The 19481-nt window shown below is 47.0% G+C and overlaps 1 protein-coding gene across 2 annotated transcripts in view; it reads left to right on the top strand.

Annotated features, from left to right (window-relative positions):
* Positions 1–19481, top strand: part of LOC109877725 (ras-associated and pleckstrin homology domains-containing protein 1-like) — a 173586-nt gene that overhangs the window by 128414 nt on the left and 25691 nt on the right. For both annotated transcript variants that reach the window (XM_031801757.1, XM_031801764.1), the window contains exon 13: positions 4323–4433. In XM_031801757.1, coding sequence (XP_031657617.1) covers positions 4323–4433 — 111 coding nt within the window. The remainder of the gene's footprint in view (positions 1–4322; positions 4434–19481) is intronic.

The following is a 19481-nucleotide window of genomic DNA, read 5'->3' as shown; positions in this document are numbered from 1 at the left end:
GAAATATTTTCCCCCGATTCAAAATCACATACAAATTCACTAATTCTAGGCTAATTGTAAGCCGCCCTGCTCAGTCAACGAACCAACAGCATCTCCTAGGCCTGTACGTTCTCTCCCAGACTCATGGAGCGTAAGGTAACCCAGTCCATCCAGCATGAATACTAATAATGTCCAAACTCAAAGGCCATTACGAGAATCAGTTAAATTTTATTGTATATGCTATACCAAATATGTACCAAAGACATCTTAAATGAGTTTTTATTTGATGTTTTTCTGTTATGCTTAGGCTACGTATTGTATGACAGAACAATCATAATTTTAATTGTAATCATTTTAAGCTTATGCATCAGCTCTAATATGCTTATGGGTGTTTTGAATGAATCATCACCTTTAGAAAGGGCTGTCCAGTTTGTTGTTAGGCTTTGAAACAACATCCACAACAAACATGTTTGACACTGTTAAAACCTGCTGTTGAACTGCTTTCTTCAATTTGATCATTACAGGGAGGTGAGTTAGAGTGGTTAGAGGGACAAGAGAGCCCTGAGTACCTGTCCATTAGGACCTGATGGAGGGACAAGAGAGCCCTGAGTACCAGGCCATTAGGACCTGATGGAGGGACAAGAGAGCCCTGAGTACCAGGCCATTAGGACCTGATGGAGGGACAATAGAGCCCTGAGTACCAGGCCATTAGGACCTGATAGAGGGACAAGAGAGCCCTGAGTACCTGTCCATTAGGACCTGATGGAGGGACAAGAGAGCCCTGAGTACCTGGCCATTAGGACCTGATGGAGGGACAACAGAGCCCTGAGTACCTGTCCATTAGGACCTGATGGAGGGACAATAGAGCCCTGAGTACCAGGCCATTAGGACCTGATGGAGGGGCAATAGAGCCCTGAGTACCAGGCCATTAGGACCTGATGGAGGGACAATAGAGCCCTGAGTACCAGGCCATTAGGACCTGATGGAGGGACAAGAGAGCCCTGAGTACCAGACCATTAGGACCTGATGGTGTGACAAGAGAGCCCTGAGTACCAGGCCATTAGGACCTGATGGAGGGACAAGAGAGCCCTGAGTACCAGGCCATTAGGACCTGATGGAGGGACAAGAGAGCCCTGAGTACCAGACCATTAGGACCTAATAGAGGGACAATAGAGCCCTGAGTACCAGGCCATTAGGACCTGATGGAGGGACAAGAGAGCCCTGAGTACCAGACCATTAGGACCTGATGGAGGGACAAGAGAGCCCTGAGTACCAGGCCATTAGGACCTGATGGAGGGGCAATAGAGCCCTGAGTACCAGGCCATTAGGACCTGATGGAGGGACAAGAGAGCCCTGAGTACCAGGCCATTAGGACCTGATGGTGGGACAATAGAGCCCTGAGTACCAGGCCATTAGGACCTGATGGAGGGACAATAGAGCCCTGAGTACCAGGCCATTAGGACCTGATGGTGTGACAATAGAGCCCTGAGTACCAGGCCATTAGGACCTGATGGTGTGACAATAGAGCCCTGAGTACCAGGCCATTAGGACCTGATGGTGTGACAATAGAGCCCTGAGTACCAGGCCATTAGGACCTGATGGTGTGACAATAGAGCCCTGAGTACCAGGCCATTAGGACCTGATGGTGTGACAATAGAGCCCTGAGTACCAGGCCATTAGGACCTGATGGAGGGACAAGAGAGCCCTGAGTACCAGGCCATTAGGACCTGATGGAGGGACAAGAGAGCCCTGAGTACCAGGCCATTAGGACCTGATGGAGGGACAAGAGAGCCCTGAGTACCAGGCCATTAGGACCTGATGGAGGGACAAGAGAGCCCTGAGTACCAGGCCATTAGGACCTGATGGAGGGACAACAGAGCCCTGAGTACCAGGCCATTAGGACCTGATGGAGGGACAACAGAGCCCTGAGTACCAGGCCATTAGGACCTGATGGTGGGACAATAGAGCCCTGAGTACCAGGCCATTAGGACCTGATGGAGGGACAATAGAGCCCTGAGTACCAGGCCATTAGGACCTGATGGTGTGACAATAGAGCCCTGAGTACCAGGCCATTAGGACCTGATGGTGTGACAATAGAGCCCTGAGTACCAGGCCATTAGGACCTGATGGTGTGACAATAGAGCCCTGAGTACCAGGCCATTAGGACCTGATGGTGTGACAATAGAGCCCTGAGTACCAGGCCATTAGGACCTGATGGTGTGACAATAGAGCCCTGAGTACCAGGCCATTAGGACCTGATGGAGGGACAAGAGAGCCCTGAGTACCAGGCCATTAGGACCTGATGGAGGGACAAGAGAGCCCTGAGTACCAGGCCATTAGGACCTGATGGAGGGACAAGAGAGCCCTGAGTACCAGGCCATTAGGACCTGATGGAGGGACAAGAGAGCCCTGAGTACCAGGCCATTAGGACCTGATGGAGGGACAACAGAGCCCTGAGTACCAGGCCATTAGGACCTGATGGAGGGACAACAGAGCCCTGAGTACCAGGCCATTAGGACCTGATGGAGGGGCAATAGAGCCCTGAGTACCAGGTCATTAGGACCTGATGGAGGGACAATAGAGCCCTGAGTACCAGACCATTAGGACCTGATGGAGGGACAAGAGAGCCCTGAGTACCAGGCCATTAGGACCTGATGGAGGGACAATAGAGCCCTGAGTACCAGACCATTAGGACCTGATGGAGGGACAAGAGAGCCCTGAGTACCAGGCCATTAGGACCTGATGGAGGGACAATAGAGCCCTGAGTACCAGACCATTAGGACCTGATGGTGTGACAATAGAGCCCTGAGTACCAGACCATTAGGACCTGATGGAGGGACAATAGAGCCCTGAGTACCAGACCATTAGGACCTGATGGAGGGACAATAGAGCCCTGAGTACCAGACCATTAGGACCTGATGGAGGGACAATAGAGCCCTGAGTACCAGGCCATTAGGACCTGATGGAGGGACAACAGAGCCCTGAGTACCAGGCCATTAGGACCTGATGGAGGGACAACAGAGCCCTGAGTACCAGACCATTAGGACTTGATGGAGGGACAACAGAGCCCTGAGTACCAGGCCATTAGGGACAAGAGAGCCCTGAGTACCAGGCCATTAGGACCTGATGGTGGGACAATAGAGCCCTGAGTACCAGACCATTAGGACTTGATGGAGTGACAATAGAGCCCTGAGTACCAGGCCATTAGGGACAATAGAGCCCTGAGTACCAGGCCATTAGGACCTGATAGAGGGACAATAGAGCCCTGAGTACCAGGCCATTAGGACCTGATGGAGGGACAATAGAGCCCTGAGTACCAGACCATTAGGACCTGATGGAGGGACAACAGAGCCCTGAGTACCAGGCCATTAGGACCTGATGGTGGGACAATGGAGCCCTGAGTACCAGGCCATTAGGACCTGATGGAGGGACAATAGAGCCCTGAGTACCAGGCCATTAGGGACAATAGAGCCCTGAGTACCAGGCCATTAGGACCTGATGGAGGGACAATAGAGCCCTGAGTACCAGGCCATTAGGACCTGATGGTGGGACAATAGAGCCCTGAGTACCAGGCCATTAGGACCTGATGGTGGGACAATAGAGCCCTGAGTACCAGACCATTAGGACCTGATGGAGGGACAACAGAGCCCTGAGTACCAGACCATTAGGACCTGATGGAGGGACAACAGAGCCCTGAGTACCAGGCCATTAGGACCTGATGGAGGGGCAATAGAGCCCTGAGTACCAGGCCATTAGGACCTGATGGAGGGGCAATAGAGCCCTGAGTACCAGGCCATTAGGACCTGATGGAGGGACAATAGAGCCCTGAGTACCAGGCCGTTAGGACCTGATGGAGGGGCAATAGAGCCCTGAGTACCAGGCCATTAGGACCTGATGGAGGGGCAATAGAGCCCTGAGTACCAGGCCATTAGGGACGATAGAGCCCAGAGTACCAGGCCATTAGGGGCAATAGAGCCCTGAGTACCAGGCCATTAGGGGCAATAGAGCCCTGAGTACCAGGCCATTAGGGACAACAGAGCCCTGAGTACCAGGCCATTAGGGACAATAGAGCCCTGAGTACCAGGCCATTAGGGACAATAGAGCCCTGAGTACCAGGCCATAAGCGACAATAGAGCCCTGAGTACCAGGCCATTAGGAGATTACTGTGACTCAAGGTCACGTGGAATTGTTACTGCGGTCATGACTGCCAGTGTGGCAGTATGGTCACCACAACAGCCCTAGTGCCACTCAGTGGATGGTGCAGTGAAGTGAAACACATGACGGTCAACTCTAAATCCTTAATTTCTTCCCTCCTCCTCTCCTTCCTCCTCTCTGGCTGGCAGGCTTCCAGAGATCTGGTGTGTTTCCTGCAGCTGGATCATGTTAATGTGTACTACGGACAGGACTACCGCAGCAAGTACAAGGCCCCCACAGACTACTGCCTGGCCCTCAAGGTGAGAACAACAGCCCAGCTTGTACCACATTAACTTCCACCTAACCCCACAGAGTCCAGGCCCTAACCCCACAGAGTCCAGGCCCTAACCCCACAGAGTCCAGGCCCTAACCCCACAGAGTCCAGGCCCTAACCCCACAGAGTCCAGGCCCTAACCCCACAGAGTCCAGGCCCTAACCCCACAGAGTCCAGGCCCTAACCCCACAGAGTCCAGGCCCTAACCCCACAGAGTCCAGGCCCTAACCCCACAGAGTCCAGGCCCTAACCCCACAGAGAAATGCCTAGTCCTCAAGGTGAGAGCAAAGGCCTCCACACCATTACCATCTGACCTCTGTTGCCTTTACTAACACCTGAACACTATAGGATCCCAAATGTCACCATATTCCCAATATCAGGGCTCTAAGAAGCCGCCGAAGAACATGACTGATAATTTTGTTCGTTTTTGTGTGTTTTGTGTAACATATTTTAAAAACTAATTTTGTACATAATGTTGCTGCTACCGTCTTTTATGACCGAAAAGAGCTTCTGGATATCAGAACAGAGATTACTCACCGCGGACTGGAAGAAACCTTTTCCTTTCAACGAGTCCGACGAGAAGGATATCCTGCTTTCACTGAAACAGGCCCAGATCCCTGCCTTTTGCGTGAACACAAGACGCAGGAAAAGGGGCCGCGGATCGGGGCTCCTTCTGAGAATCCACAGGCGAGCGAGTAAACTCCCACTGCCATCGGTTCTTCTAACTAACGTGCAATCATTGGAAAATAAAATTGATGATCTACAATTTAAGATCACCCTACCAATGGGACATTAAAAACGAACATCTTATGTTTCGTGGCTGAACGACGATACGGACAATATAGAGCTACCTTTGCTTTATAGAGTTACCTTCGCTTTATAGAGTTACCTTCGCTTTATAGAGTTAACTTTGCTTTATAGAGCTACCTTCGCTTTATAGAGCTGCCTTCGCTTTATAGAGCTACCTTTGCTTTATAGAGCTGCCTTCGCTTTAGAGTTACCTTCGCTTTATAGAGCTGCCTTCGCTTTATAGAGCTACCTTCGCTTTATAGAGCTGCCTTCGCTTTATAGAGCTACCTTCGCTTTATAGAGCTGCCTTCGCTTTATAGGGTTACCTTCGCTTTATAGAGTTACCTTCGCTTTATAGGGTTATCTTCGCTTTATAGAGCTACCTTCGCTTTATAGAGCTACCTTCGCTTTATAGAGCTACCTTCGCTTTATAGAGCTACCTTCACTTTATAGAGCTGCCTTCACTTTATAGAGCTGCCTTCACTTTATAGGGTTACCTTCGCTTTGTAGAGTTACCTTCGCTTTATAGAGCTACCTTCGCTTTAACTCCAACCCTGTTCCTGGAGAGATACCCTCCTGTAGGTTTGAACTCCAACCCCAGTTGTAACTAACCTGATTCAGTTTATCAACCAGCTAATTATTAGACTCAGGTGAGCTAGATTAGGGTTGGAGTTAAAACCTACAGGAAGGTATCTCCCCAGGAACAGGGTTGTAGTGAAAACCTACAGGAGGGTCTCTCTCCAGGAACAGGGTTGGAGTTAAAACCTACAGGATTGTATCTCTCCAGGAACAGGGTTGGAGTTAAAACCTACAGGATTGTATCTTTCCAGGAACAGGGTTGGAGTTAAAACCTACAGGATTGTATCTTTCCAGGAACAGGGTTGGAGTTAAAACCTACAGGATTGTATCTTTCCAGGAACAGGGTTGGAGTTAAAACCTACAGGATTGTATCTTTCCAGGAACAGAGTTGGAGTGAAAACCTACTACAGGAGGGTCTCTCTCCAGGAACAGGGTTGGAGTGAAAACCTACAGGATTCTATCTTTCCAGGATCAGGGTTGGAGTGAAAACCTACAGGATTTCCTAATATTTAGCAAACCACACGGGCACACTCCAACACTAACATAATTTACACACACAGTATTTGTGTTTAGTGAGTCCTCCAGATCAGAGGCAGTTGGGATGACCAGGGATGTTCTCTGTTTAGTGAGTCCACCAGATCAGAGGCAGTAGGGATGACCAGGGATGTTCTCTGTTTAGTGAGTCCTCCAGATCAGAGGCAGTAGGGATGACCAGGGATGTTCTCTGTTTAGTGAGTACTACTTGTCACTGCTAGTAACCAACAATGTTGCTAGTAACCAACATTGTGTACTACTTGTCACTGCTAGTAACCAACATTGTGTACTACTTGTCACTGCTAGTAACCAACACTGTGTACTACTTGTTGCTGCTAGTAACACCAACACTGTGTACTACTTGTCACTGCTAGTAACCAACACTGTGTACTACTTGTCACTGCTAGTAACCAACACTGTGTACTACTTGTTGCTGCTAGTAACACCAACACTGTGTACTACTTGTCACTGCTAGTAACCAACACTGTGTACTACTTGTCACTGCTAGTAACCAACACTGTGTACTACTTGTCACTGCTAGTAACCAACACTGTGTACTACTTGTTGCTGCTAGTAACACCAACACTGTGTACTACTTGTCACTGCTAGTAACCAACACTGTGTACTACTTGTCACTGCTAGTAACCAACACTGTGTACTACTTGTCACTGCTAGTAACCAACACTGTGTACTACTTGTCACTGCTAGTAACCAACACTGTGTACTACTTGTTGCTGCTAGTAACACCAACACTGTGTACTACTTGTCACTGCTAGTAACCAACATTGTGTACTACTTGTCACTGCTAGTAACCAACACTGTGTACTACTTGTTGCTGCTAGTAACACCAACACTGTGTACTACTTGTCACTGCTAGTAACCAACACTGTGTACTACTTGTCACTGCTAGTAACCAACACTGTGTACTACTTGTTGCTGCTAGTAACACCAACACTGTGTACTACTTGTCACTGCTAGTAACCAACACTGCATATGTCTGACTCTAGCTGTAATGATGACCAGGAGATTAATATATTTTGAATATAGGGTAGTTTTGAGTCTCTTCATGTTATGTTAGCAAAGCACTCAGTGAGGCCAAAGACCCAGCCGCTAGTAACATGTTGAACCTAGTAGCACCTGTAAACTCACTGTAGCTAGTTGGCAGCCACTGTAAACTCACTGTAGCTAGTTAGTACCACCTGTAAACTCACTGTAGCTAGTTAGTACCACCTGTAAACTCACTGTAGCTAGTTAGTACCACCTGTAAACTCACTGTAGCTAGTTAGTACCACCTGTAAACTCACTGTAGCTAGTTAGCAGCACCTGTAAACTCACTGTAGCTATTTAGTACCACCTGAACACTCACAGTAGCTCCAGCTGGAATCATGCCTACTGCCCAAGGCATTGCTGGTGCTTTGAAAATACTGTATTCCAAATGTCTTCATGTTATGTTAGCCAGGTTTGGTTTTTGTTGTTGAAGAGAATAGTAGGGACACTGCTCGCTCCAAAATACCTTCTCATATACTTCACTTCCTGAAAGGGAGGAAAATAGATTTCTTTGTATCCTTTTGTGACTCATCTTTCAAAACTTCACAGTCCCAGATTTTAAAAAACAGACTAGGAGCTTTAAAGAGGGGAGAGGTGGAGGGAGACTGGGGAGATGGGGGCTTCCGTTTGCCTAGTTGTTTTGGGACACTGATTCCCTGCAGTGATGGTGTTTGGGACACTGATTCCCTGCAGTGATGGTGTTTGGGACACTGATTCCCTGCAGTGATGGTGTTTGGGACACTGATTCCCTGCAGTGATGGTGTTTGGGACACTGATTCCCTGCAGTGATGGTGTTTGGGACACTGATTCCCTGCAGCGATGGTGTTTGGGACACTGATTCCCTGCAGTGATGGTGTTTGGGACACTGATTCCCTGCAGTGATGGTGTTTGGGACACTGATTCCCTGCAGTGATGGTGTTTGGGACACTGATTCCCTGCAGTGATGGTGTTTGGGACACTGATTCCCTGCAGCGATGGTGTTTGGGACACTGATTCCCTGCAGTGATGGTGTTTGGGACACTGATTCCCTGCAGTGATGGTGTTTGGGACACTGATTCCCTGCAGCGATGGTGTTTGGGACACTGATTCCCTGCAGTGATGGTGTTTGGGACACTGATTCCCTGCAGTGATGGTGTTTGGGACACTGATTCCCTGCAGTGATGGTGTTTGGGACACTGATTCCCTGCAGTGATGGTGTTTGGGACACTGATTCCCTGCAGTGATGGTGTTTGGGACACTGATTCCCTGCAGCGATGGTGTTTGGGACACTGATTCCCTGCAGTGATGGTGTTTGGGACACTGATTCCCTGCAGTGATGGTGTTTGGGACACTGATTCCCTGCAGTGATGGTGTTTGGGACACTGATTCCCTGCAGCGATGGTGTTTGGGACACTGATTCCCTGCAGCGATGGTGTTTGGGACACTGATTCCCTGCAGTGATGGTGTTTGGGACACTGATTCCCTGCAGTGATGGTGTTTGGGACACTGATTCCCTGCAGCGATGGTGTTTGGGACAGAGTGGGGGAAAGGAGAACGCAGGGACGTTCTTTATATTGGCAGTATTAGAGGCTGACTCCACAGCCATGTCAATTATGAACATAATATTTAACTTCCTTTTCCTCAGGAAAGTAACCTAGTAAACAGAGAAGTTGATCTGTTCTGGTTTGATGGTAATGTTTCCATGTAATCCCTGATGGGAGTAACTGGGTAGAGCAGAGGGATTGAGGATGTTGGATCCAGTGACGATTTTAGCATTTAATTCTTGGTGAGCCAACAACAAGAACAACAACAAAAAACCAAGTGGGATGCATGCCAGCAAAGCCACAACACAACACAACACAACACAATACATTAATAGCACTATAACGGTGACAAGCAGTGCCCACAAACTGTTAGGGCCGACATAAAGCTGTCCCCAACACCTGACCACTACTACACCTGGCTATCAGTAGAGTACCAACACCTGACCACTAATACACCTGGCTATCAGTAGAGTACCAACACCTGACCACTAATACACCTGGCTATCAGCAGAGTCCCAACACCTGACCACTAATACACCTGGCTATCAGTAGAGTCCCAACACCTGACCACTACTACACCTGGCTATCAGCAGAGTCCCAACACCTGACCACTAATACACCTGGCTATCAGCAGAGTCCCAACACCTGACCACTAATACACCTGGCTATCAGTAGAGTCCCAACACCTTACCACTGCTACACCTGGCTATCAGCAGAGTCCCAACACCTTACCACTAATACACCTGGCTATCAGCAGAGTCCCAACACCTTACCACTGCTACACCTGGCTATCAGCAGAGTCCCAACACCTTACCACTGCTACACCTGGTTATCAGCGGAGTCCCAACAGCAGTCCCAACACCTTACCACTGCTACACCTGGTTATCAGCGGAGTCCCAACAGCAGTACCAACACCTTACCACTGCTACACCTGGCTATCAGCAGAGTCCCAACAGCAGTCCCAACACCTTACCACTGCTACACCTGGCTATCAGCGGAGTCCCAACAGCAGTACCAACACCTTACCACTGCTACACCTGGCTATCAGCGGAGTCCCAACAGCAGTCCCAACATCTTACCACTGCTACACCTGGCTATCAGCGGAGTCCCAACAGCAGTCCCAACATCTTACCACTGCTACACCTGGCTATCAGCGGAGTCCCAACAGCAGTCCCAACATCTTACCACTGCTACACCTGGTTATCAGCGGAGTCCCAACAGCAGTACCAACACCTTACCACTGCTACACCTGGTTATCAGCGGAGTCCCAACACCTTACCACTGCTACACCTGGCTATCAGCGGAGTCCCAACAGCAGTCCCAACATCTTACCACTGCTACACCTGGTTATCAGCAGAGTCCCAACACCTTACCACTGCTACACCTGGTTATCAGCGGAGTCCCAACAGCAGTACCAACACCTTACCACTGCTACACCTGGTTATCAGCGGAGTCCCAACAGCAGTACCAACACCTTACCACTGCTACACCTGGTTATCAGCGGAGTCCCAACACCTTACCACTGCTACACCTGGCTATCAGCGGAGTCCCAACAGCAGTCCCAACATCTTACCACTGCTACACCTGGTTATCAGCAGAGTCCCAACACCTTACCACTGCTACACCTGGCTATCAGCAGAGTACCAACACCTTACCACTGCTACACCTGGCTATCAGCAGAGTACCAACACCTTACCACTGCTACACCTGGCTATCAGCGGAGTCCCAACAGCAGTCCCAACACCTTACCACTGCTACACCTGGTTATCAGCAGAGTCCCAACACCTTACCACTGCTACACCTGGCTATCAGCAGAGTACCAACACCTTACCACTGCTACACCTGGTTATCAGCAGAGTACCAACACCTTACCACTGCTACACCTGGCTATCAGCAGAGTACCAACACCTTACCACTGCTACACCTGGCTATCAGCAGAGTACCAACACCTTACCACTGCTACACCTGGCTATCAGCAGAGTACCAACACCTTACCACTGCTACACCTGGCTATCAGCGGAGTACCAACACCTTACCACTGCTACACCTGGCTATCAGCAGAGTACCAACACCTTACCACTGCTACACCTGGCTATCAGCGGAGTACCAACACCTTACCACTGCTACACCTGGCTATCAGCAGAGTACCAACACCTTACCACTGCTACACCTGGCTATCAGCAGAGTACCAACACCTTACCACTGCTACACCTGGCTATCAGCAGAGTACCAACACCTTACCACTGCTACACCTGGCTATGAGCGAAGCTTTGTCTGGCAGCGAAGCAGTTCATTCAGCCTCATTTACTGCCTTTTAAAAAACCAAATTATTATGGTGAGGCACATGGGCTACTAACATCTTACTACACAACATACGCTTAGTATTACTTTCTTAGCTACAGTATAAATATCTCCCTGGCATATTACATCATTATGCAGCAGCAAACAAGACATTTTTGGACTCACCTTGTTGTGCTGTTCTCACTTGAACAGGAAGGTGCGCGGCGGTCTTTCGTGGGCAAATTTTGTCATGGAACTCTGCCACTCTCTGGATTTACAGTGCTTTCAAAAACAACTGGACGCAGGATTTACAATTCAAATCATATTTTATTGGTCACATACATGTGACTAGCAAGTGGGTCTATGGGTGGCAGGTAAGGTGGAGGTGATATGATCCTTGACTAGTCTCTCAAAGCACTTCATGATGACAGAGGTGAGTGCTGCGGGGCGATAGTCATTAAGTTCAGTTACCTTTGCTTTCTTGGGTACAGAAACAATGGTGGCCATTTTGAAGCATGTGGGGACAGTAGACTGGGATAGGGAGAGATGGAATATGCCTGTAAAGACACCAGCCAGCTGGTCTGAGGATGCCGTCTGAGCCGGCAGCCTTGCGAGGGTTAACACGCGTAACTGTCCTACTCGCGTCACGGAGAAAGGGAGCCCACAGTCCTTGGCAGCGGGCCATGTCAGTGGCACTGTGTTATCCTCAAAATGGTGAAGAAAGTGTTTAGTTTGTCCGGAAGCAAGACGTCAGTGTCCGCGACATGACTGGTTTTCCCTTTGTAGTTCGTGATTGTCTGTAGACCCTGCCACATACATCTCGTGTCTGAGCGGTTGAATTGCGAATCCACTTTGACTCTATACGGACATTTTGCTTGTTTGATTGCCTTGCGAAGGGAATAACTACACTGTTTATATTCAGCCATATTCCCAGACCTCTTTCCATGGTTAAATGAAGTGGTTCACGCTTTCAGTTTTGCACAAATGCCGCCATCTGTCCACAGTTTCTGGTTAGAGTAGGATTTAATTGTCACAGTGGGTACAACATCTCCTAAACACTTCCTAATAAACTCACTCACCGAATCAGTGTATACGTCGATATTATTCTCGGAACTTATCCAGGCCACGTGATCAAAACAATCTTGAAGCGTGGATTCCGATTGGTCAGACCAGCGTTGAATAGTCTTAGCACGGGTATTTCCTGTTTGAGGATCTGCCTATAGGAAGGGAGGAGCAAAATGGAGTAGTTGTCAGATTTTACCGAAAGGCTGGTGAGGGAGGGCCTCGTAGGCATTACGGAAGTTAGAGTAGCAGTGGTCTGGTGGTTTTCCTGAGTAAGTGCTACAGTCGATATGCTGATAGAATTTAGGTAGCCTTGTTCTCATATTTGCTTTGTTAAAATCCCCAGCTACAATAAATGCAGCATCAGGATATATGGTTTCCAGTTTGCACAAAGTCCAGTGAAGTTCTTTGAGGGCCGACGAGGTTTTCATAAACGGTGGGATGTAAACGGCCGTGGCGATGACGGAGGAGAATTCTCTTGGGAGATAATATGGTCGGCATTTAATTGTGAGGTATTCTAGGTCGGGTGAACAAAAGGACTTGAGTTCCTGTATGTTCCTAGAATTACACCATGAATCGTTAATCATGAAACACACCCCTCAGCCCTTCTGCTTCCCAGAGAGATATTTATTCCTGTCTGCAGAATCCTGCTGGCTTTACCGACTCTGACAGAGTATCCCGAGAGAGCCATGTTTCCGTGAAACAAACTATGTTACAGGACCTGATGTATCTCTGGAAAGAAATTCTTGCTCTAAGCTCATCAACTTTATTATCCAAAGATTGAACATTAGCATGTAATATACTCGGAAGTGGTGGGTGGTGCTCCTCCTAAGTCGAACCAGCAGGCCGCCTCGAGTGCCTCTCCTCCGCCGGTGATGTTTTGGGTCGGCCTCTGTAATAAGTTAAATTGCTCTGGTGAGAGTGAACACAGGATCTGCTCCGGGGAAGTCGTATTCCTGGTCGTAATGCTGGTAGTTCTGGTGAGTTTCCGACGCTCTAATATCCAATAGTTCTTCCCGGCTAATGACATAAAGCATTTCCTGAGCTAATAATGTAAAAAAAAATAAAAAATACTGCAAAGTTTTCTAAGAGCTAGTTGTGATGCTGCCATCTGCATCGGCGCCATCTGCATCGGCGCCATCTGCCGAGTTGAACGACCGTTCACAACGTATTTTCATAGTCTTAGAAAGTTCCCAGAGTTCCCAGTTGTCTTGAACTCACTGAAGTCAAGTTTTCATAGGTCAGAGTTAACAGTTGTTTTGAGTGCAGCACAAATCATGCTTCATTGACAGCCAATGTTGAATGTTTATCATTTTAAACTTGGAAAAGAGACACTTAATCCCAGATTTCGGACCACACAGCCGCTGGCACTGATTCCTTCCAAACCCCTCATCGTTGAATTTGCGATTTCCAATTTGTTGTGTAATGTTTATGTCCAATGGCCGATGAGCACCGATACGTTTTATCTATAATTTCTCTTCATTATTTCTCTTCATATGACAACGATTAAAAAGGATTTGCAACTAGATTGTCGACTTGATTGATGATGATGACTGCTAACTAAGATTGTGAACATATGATGTTGACATGATCAGTCCAATCAAAGCTACTGTACATATAACGTGATTTGACATTTTATCTGTGGCCAATGACCTTGAGTCTTCTTGGATGGGCACTTCTAATGTAAATCTATGGCAGCACCCGATGGGCTCTCCTCTTATACTTGGCAGTGACATAAAGTCCCCATGAGTGACAGAACACTGAGCCAATCACGGCGCAACACACTGTATTTTCTGCTGGCTTTCCCCACCACCACAGAAAGCACTGAGCTAGACTGAAACGCCTGAGTTTTGGAGCTGCCCCACCACCACAGAAAGCACTGAGCTAGACTGAAACACCTGAGTTTTGGAGCTGCCCCACCACCACAGAAAGCACTGAGCTAGACTGAAACACCTGAGTTTTGGAGCTGCCCCACCACCACAGAAAGCACTGAGCTAGACTGAAACACCTGAGTTTTGGAGCTGCCCCACCACCACAGAAAGCACTGAGCTAGACTGAAACACCTGAGTTTTGGAGCTGCCCCACCACCACAGAAAGCACTGAGCTAGACTGAAACACCTGAGTTTTGGAGCTGCCCCACCACCACAGAAAGCACTGAGCTAGACTGAAACACCTGAGTTTTGGAGCTGCCCCACCACCACAGAAAGCACTGAGCTAGACTGAAACACCTGAGTTTTGGAGCTGCCCCACCACCACAGAAAGCACTGAGCTAGACTGAAACACCTGAGTTTTGGAGCTGCCCCACCACCACAGAAAGCACTGAGCTAGACTGAAACACCTGAGTTTTGGAGCTGCCTTACTCAAGAAAACAAAAAAAGAGACCAATAAGATGTTTGTATGCGGCTTTATTATTGACTCAATGATTTACATTATTTACAAACTGATATGTGACACGTTTTAATGCCAAAATAACATGCAAAACAGGCAGAGCCCCACCTGCCCTGAATGACAGATCGTCAACTGGTTGGATCTCTACCTAGTCTGCCTTTCAGAGGAGCTTATACAGCGTCACACTGCCATCTAGTGGCACAGTGTATAAACCTACTGAATCATCTCTGCATTGAGCAGGGCTTGGGTCATCTCTGGGCTTTTAGCCCAATTTATCCATCAGGGCACGAAGGTCCAAACCTAGGTAATCTTTTCTAATTAAAAAAGAATATATATATATATATATATTTATATATATAGGGCCAATTTAAATAAGATATTTAACTCCTATTAAGAGAGATTTCTTTATCTGGATGTGTACTTTTGTCAAAATCTGAAGGTCAGGGCTTCAATGGTAGGGATTATCTGAGCAGGGCTTGATAAGTCATTGTCTCAATGGTAGGGATTATCTGAGCAGGGCTTGATAAGTCATTGTCTCAATGGTAGGGATTATCTGAGCAGGGCTTGATAAGTCATTGTCTCAATGGTAGGGATTATCTGAGCAGGGCTTGATAAGTCATTGTCTCAATGGTAGGGATTATCTGAGCAGGGCTTGGGTCATTGATAAGTCATTGTCTCAATGGTAGGGATTATCTGAGCAGGGCTTGGGTCATTGATAAGTCATTGTCTCAATGGTAGGGATTATCTGAGCAGGGCTTGGGTCATTGATAAGTCATTGTCTCAATGGTAGGGATTATCTGAGCAGGGCTTGATAAGTCATTGTCTCAATGGTAGGGATTATCTGAGCAGGGCTTGATAAGTCATTGTCTCAATGGTAGGGATTATCTGAGCAGGGCTTGATAAGTCATTGTCTCAATGGTAGGGATTATCTGAGCAGGGCTTGATAAGTCATTGTCTCAATGGTAGGGATTATCTGAGCAGGGCTTGATAAGTCATTGTCTCAATGGTAGGGATTATCTGAGCAGGGCTTGATAAGTCATTGTCTCAATGGTAGGGATTATCTGAGCAGGGCTTGGGTCATTGATAAGTCATTGTCTCAATGGTAGGGATTATCTGAGCAGGGCTTGGGTCATTGATAAGTCATTGTCTCAATGGTAGGGATTATCTGAGCAGGGCTTGGGTCATTGATAAGTCATTGTCTCAATGGTAGGGATTATCTGAGCAGGGCTTGATAAGTCATTGTCTCAATGGTAGGGATTATCTGAGCAGGGCTTGATAAGTCATTGTCTCAATGGTAGGGATTATCTGAGCAGGGCTTGATAAGTCATTGTCTCAATGGTAGGGATTATCTGAGCAGGGCTTGATAAGTCATTGTCTCAATGGTAGGGATTATCTGAGCAGGGCTTGATAAGTCATTGTCTCAATGGTAGGGATTATCTGAGCAGGGCTTGATAAGTCATTGTCTCAATGGTAGGGATTATCTGAGCAGGGCTTGGGTCATTGATAAGTCATTGTCTCAATGGTAGGGATTATCTGAACAGGGCTTGGGTCATTGATAAGTCATTGTCTCAATGGTAGGGATTATCTGAGCAGGGCTTGGGTCATTGATAAATCATTGTCTCAATGGTAGGGATTATCTGAGCAGGGCTTGGGTCATTGATAAGTCATTGTCTCAATGGTAGGGATTATCTGAGCAGGGCTTGGGTCATTGATAAGTCATTGTCTCAATGGTAGGGATTATCTGAGCAGGGCTTGGGTCATTGATAAGTCATTGTCTCAATGGTAGGGATTATCTGAGCAGGGCTTGGGCCATTGATAAGTCATTGTCTCAATGGTAGGGATTATCTGAGCAGGGCTTGGGTCATTGATAAGTCATTGTCTCAATGGTAGGGATTATCTGAGCAGGGCTTGGGTCATTGATAAGTCATTGTCTCAATGGTAGGGATTATCTGAGCAGGGCTTGGGTCATTGATAAGTCATTGTCTCAATGGTAGGGATTATCTGAGCAGGGCTTGGGTCATTGATAAGTCATTGTCTCAATGGTAGGGATTATCTGAGCAGGGCTTGGGTCATTGATAAGTCATTGTCTCAATGGTAGGAATTATCTGAGCAGGGCTTGGGTCATTGATAAGTCATTGTCTCAATGGTAGGGATTATCTGAGCAGGGCTTGGGTCATTGATAAGTCATTGTCTCAATGGTAGGGATTATCTGAGCAGGGCTTGGGTCATTGATAAGTCATTGTCTCAATGGTAGGGATTATCTGAGCAGGGCTTGGGTCATTGATAAGTCATTGTCTCAATGGTAGGGATTATCTGAGCAGGGCTTGGGCCATTGATAAGTCATTGTCTCAATGGTAGGGATTATCTGAACAGGGCTTGGGTCATTGATAAATCATTGTCTCAATGGTAGGGATTATCTGAGCAGGGCTTGGGTCATTGATAAATCATTGTCTCAATGGTAGGAATGCAGCCTTAACATGCATGGACTGGGTCCAGGAGCCAAGATGGATGGACTCTGTCATTCCTGTATAGCTATTTCTGTTACCAAAATATTGAGGTGACTGTTAATATGAATATTGACTGAGGTGAATGAACCTTCAGCAGCCAAGGTCATGTTGGCTGAGGTCATTTTTTGCTTTTCTCCTAATAGCATTGTAAATGAAATGAGTAAATGACCTTCGACCCACCCTCGACCCTTCGATAGAGCATCGTTAAGTCTCCGAGCTGTTTCCTAAAACCACCGTCATTAACGTTGCTCTTGAAAACGCTCCTAATCTAACACCTGCCTCAGACCACTTGTAGAAGTGCGTCGTTAGATGTTTTTTTTTGCCCTCCAGTGTCAATTTATACACAGAAGATCTCAGCTAAACGTAGAATCAGATGATTTATCAGACTCTGTGACCGCAATAACCTCAGAACAATGTTGACTAAATGTAGAATCAGATGATTTATCAGACTCTGTGACCACAATAACCTCAGAACAATGTTGACTAAACGTAGAATCAGATGATTTATCAGACTCTGTGACCACAATAACCTCAGAACAATGTTGACTAAACGTAGAATCAGATGATTTATCAGACTCTGTGACCACAATAACCTCAGAACAATGTTGACTAAACGTAGAATCAGATGATTTATCAGACTCTGTGACCGCAATAACCTCAGAACAATGTTGACTAAACATAGAATCAGATGATTTATCAGACTCTGTGATCGCAATAACCTCAGAACAATGTTGACTAAACGTAGAATCAGATGATTTATCAGACTCTGTGACCACAATAACCTCAGAACAATGTTGACTAAACGTAGAATCAGATGATTTCAGACTCTGTGACCACAATAACCTCAGAACAATGTTGACTAAACGTAGAATCAGATGATTTATCAGACTCTGTGACCACAATAACCTCAGAACAATGTTGACTAAACGTAGAATCAGATGATTTATCAGACTCTGTGACCACAATAACCTCAGAACAATGTTGACTAAACGTAGAATCAGATGATTTATCAGACTCTGTGACCACAATAACCTCAGAACAATGTTGACTAAACGTAGAATCAGATGATTTATCAGACTCTGTGACCACAATAACCTCAGAACAATGTTGACTAAACGTAGAATCAGATGATTTATCAGACTCTGTGACCGCAATAACCTCAGAACAATGTTGACTAAATGTAGAATCAGATGATTTATCAGACTCTGTGACCACAATAACCTCAGAACAATGTTGACTAAACGTAGAATCAAATGATTTATCAGACTCTGTGACCGCAATAACCTCAGAACAATGTTGACTAAACTTGCCAACGTCTTTTCAGTTGATACAAACAAGTGGGGTGTAAAAACATCAAAAGGAAACCGGGATGACTTCATAAAAAATATAATTCAGTTATATTACTTTTATGTTACCAGGTTAGTTGACATTCACAGCAACGACCTGGGAATAGTTATTTGGGAGAGAAATAAGCCAAGCTGGGGATGATTAGGTGACCGTGATGGTTTGAGAATTTAGCCAGGACATCGGGGTTAACACCCCTTCTCTTACAATAAGTGCCATGGGACTTTTAATGACCACAGAGAGCCAGGACACCGGGGTTAACACCCCTACTCTTATGATAAGAGCCATGGGTTCTTTCAGCAACCACAGAGAGTCAGGACACCGGGGTTAACACCCCTACTCTTACAATAAGTGCCATGGGACCTTTAATGACCACAGAGAGCCAGGACACCGGGGTTAACACCCCTTCTCTTACGATAAGAGCCATGGGTTCTTTAGTGACCACAGAGAGTCAGGACACCGGGGTTAACACCCCTACTCTTACGATAAGTGCCATGGGTTCTTTCAGCAACCACAGAGAGTCAGGACACCGGGGTTAACCCCCTACTCTTACGATAAGTGCCATGGGATCTTTTAAAGACCTCAGAGAGTCAAGACACGTGTTTAGATTATCCCATCTGAAACACAGCACCCTACACAGGGCAGTGTCCCCAATCACTGCACTGGGATATATATATTTTTTAGACCAGAGGAAAGAGTGCCTCCTACTGGCCCTCCAACACCACTTCCAGCAGCATCTGGTCTCCCATCCAGGAACTGGCCAGGACCAACCCTCCTTAGCTTCAGAAGCAAGCCAGCAGTGGTATGCTGCTGACCAGGACCAACCCTGCTTAGTTTCAGAAGCAAGCCAGCAGTGGTATGCTGCTGACCAGGACCAACCCTGCTTAGTTTCAGAAGCAAGCCAGCAGTGGTATGCAGGGTGGTATGTTGCTGACCAGGACCAACCCTGCTTAGCTTCAGAAGCAAGCCAGCAGTGGTATG

The sequence above is a fragment of the Oncorhynchus kisutch genome, linkage group LG2 (assembly GCF_002021735.2).
Source record: "Oncorhynchus kisutch isolate 150728-3 linkage group LG2, Okis_V2, whole genome shotgun sequence".
Classification (NCBI taxonomy): domain Eukaryota; kingdom Metazoa; phylum Chordata; class Actinopteri; order Salmoniformes; family Salmonidae; genus Oncorhynchus; species Oncorhynchus kisutch.
The sequence above is the reverse complement of the archived record's forward strand: the minus strand, read 5'-3'. Positions and strand labels throughout refer to the sequence as shown.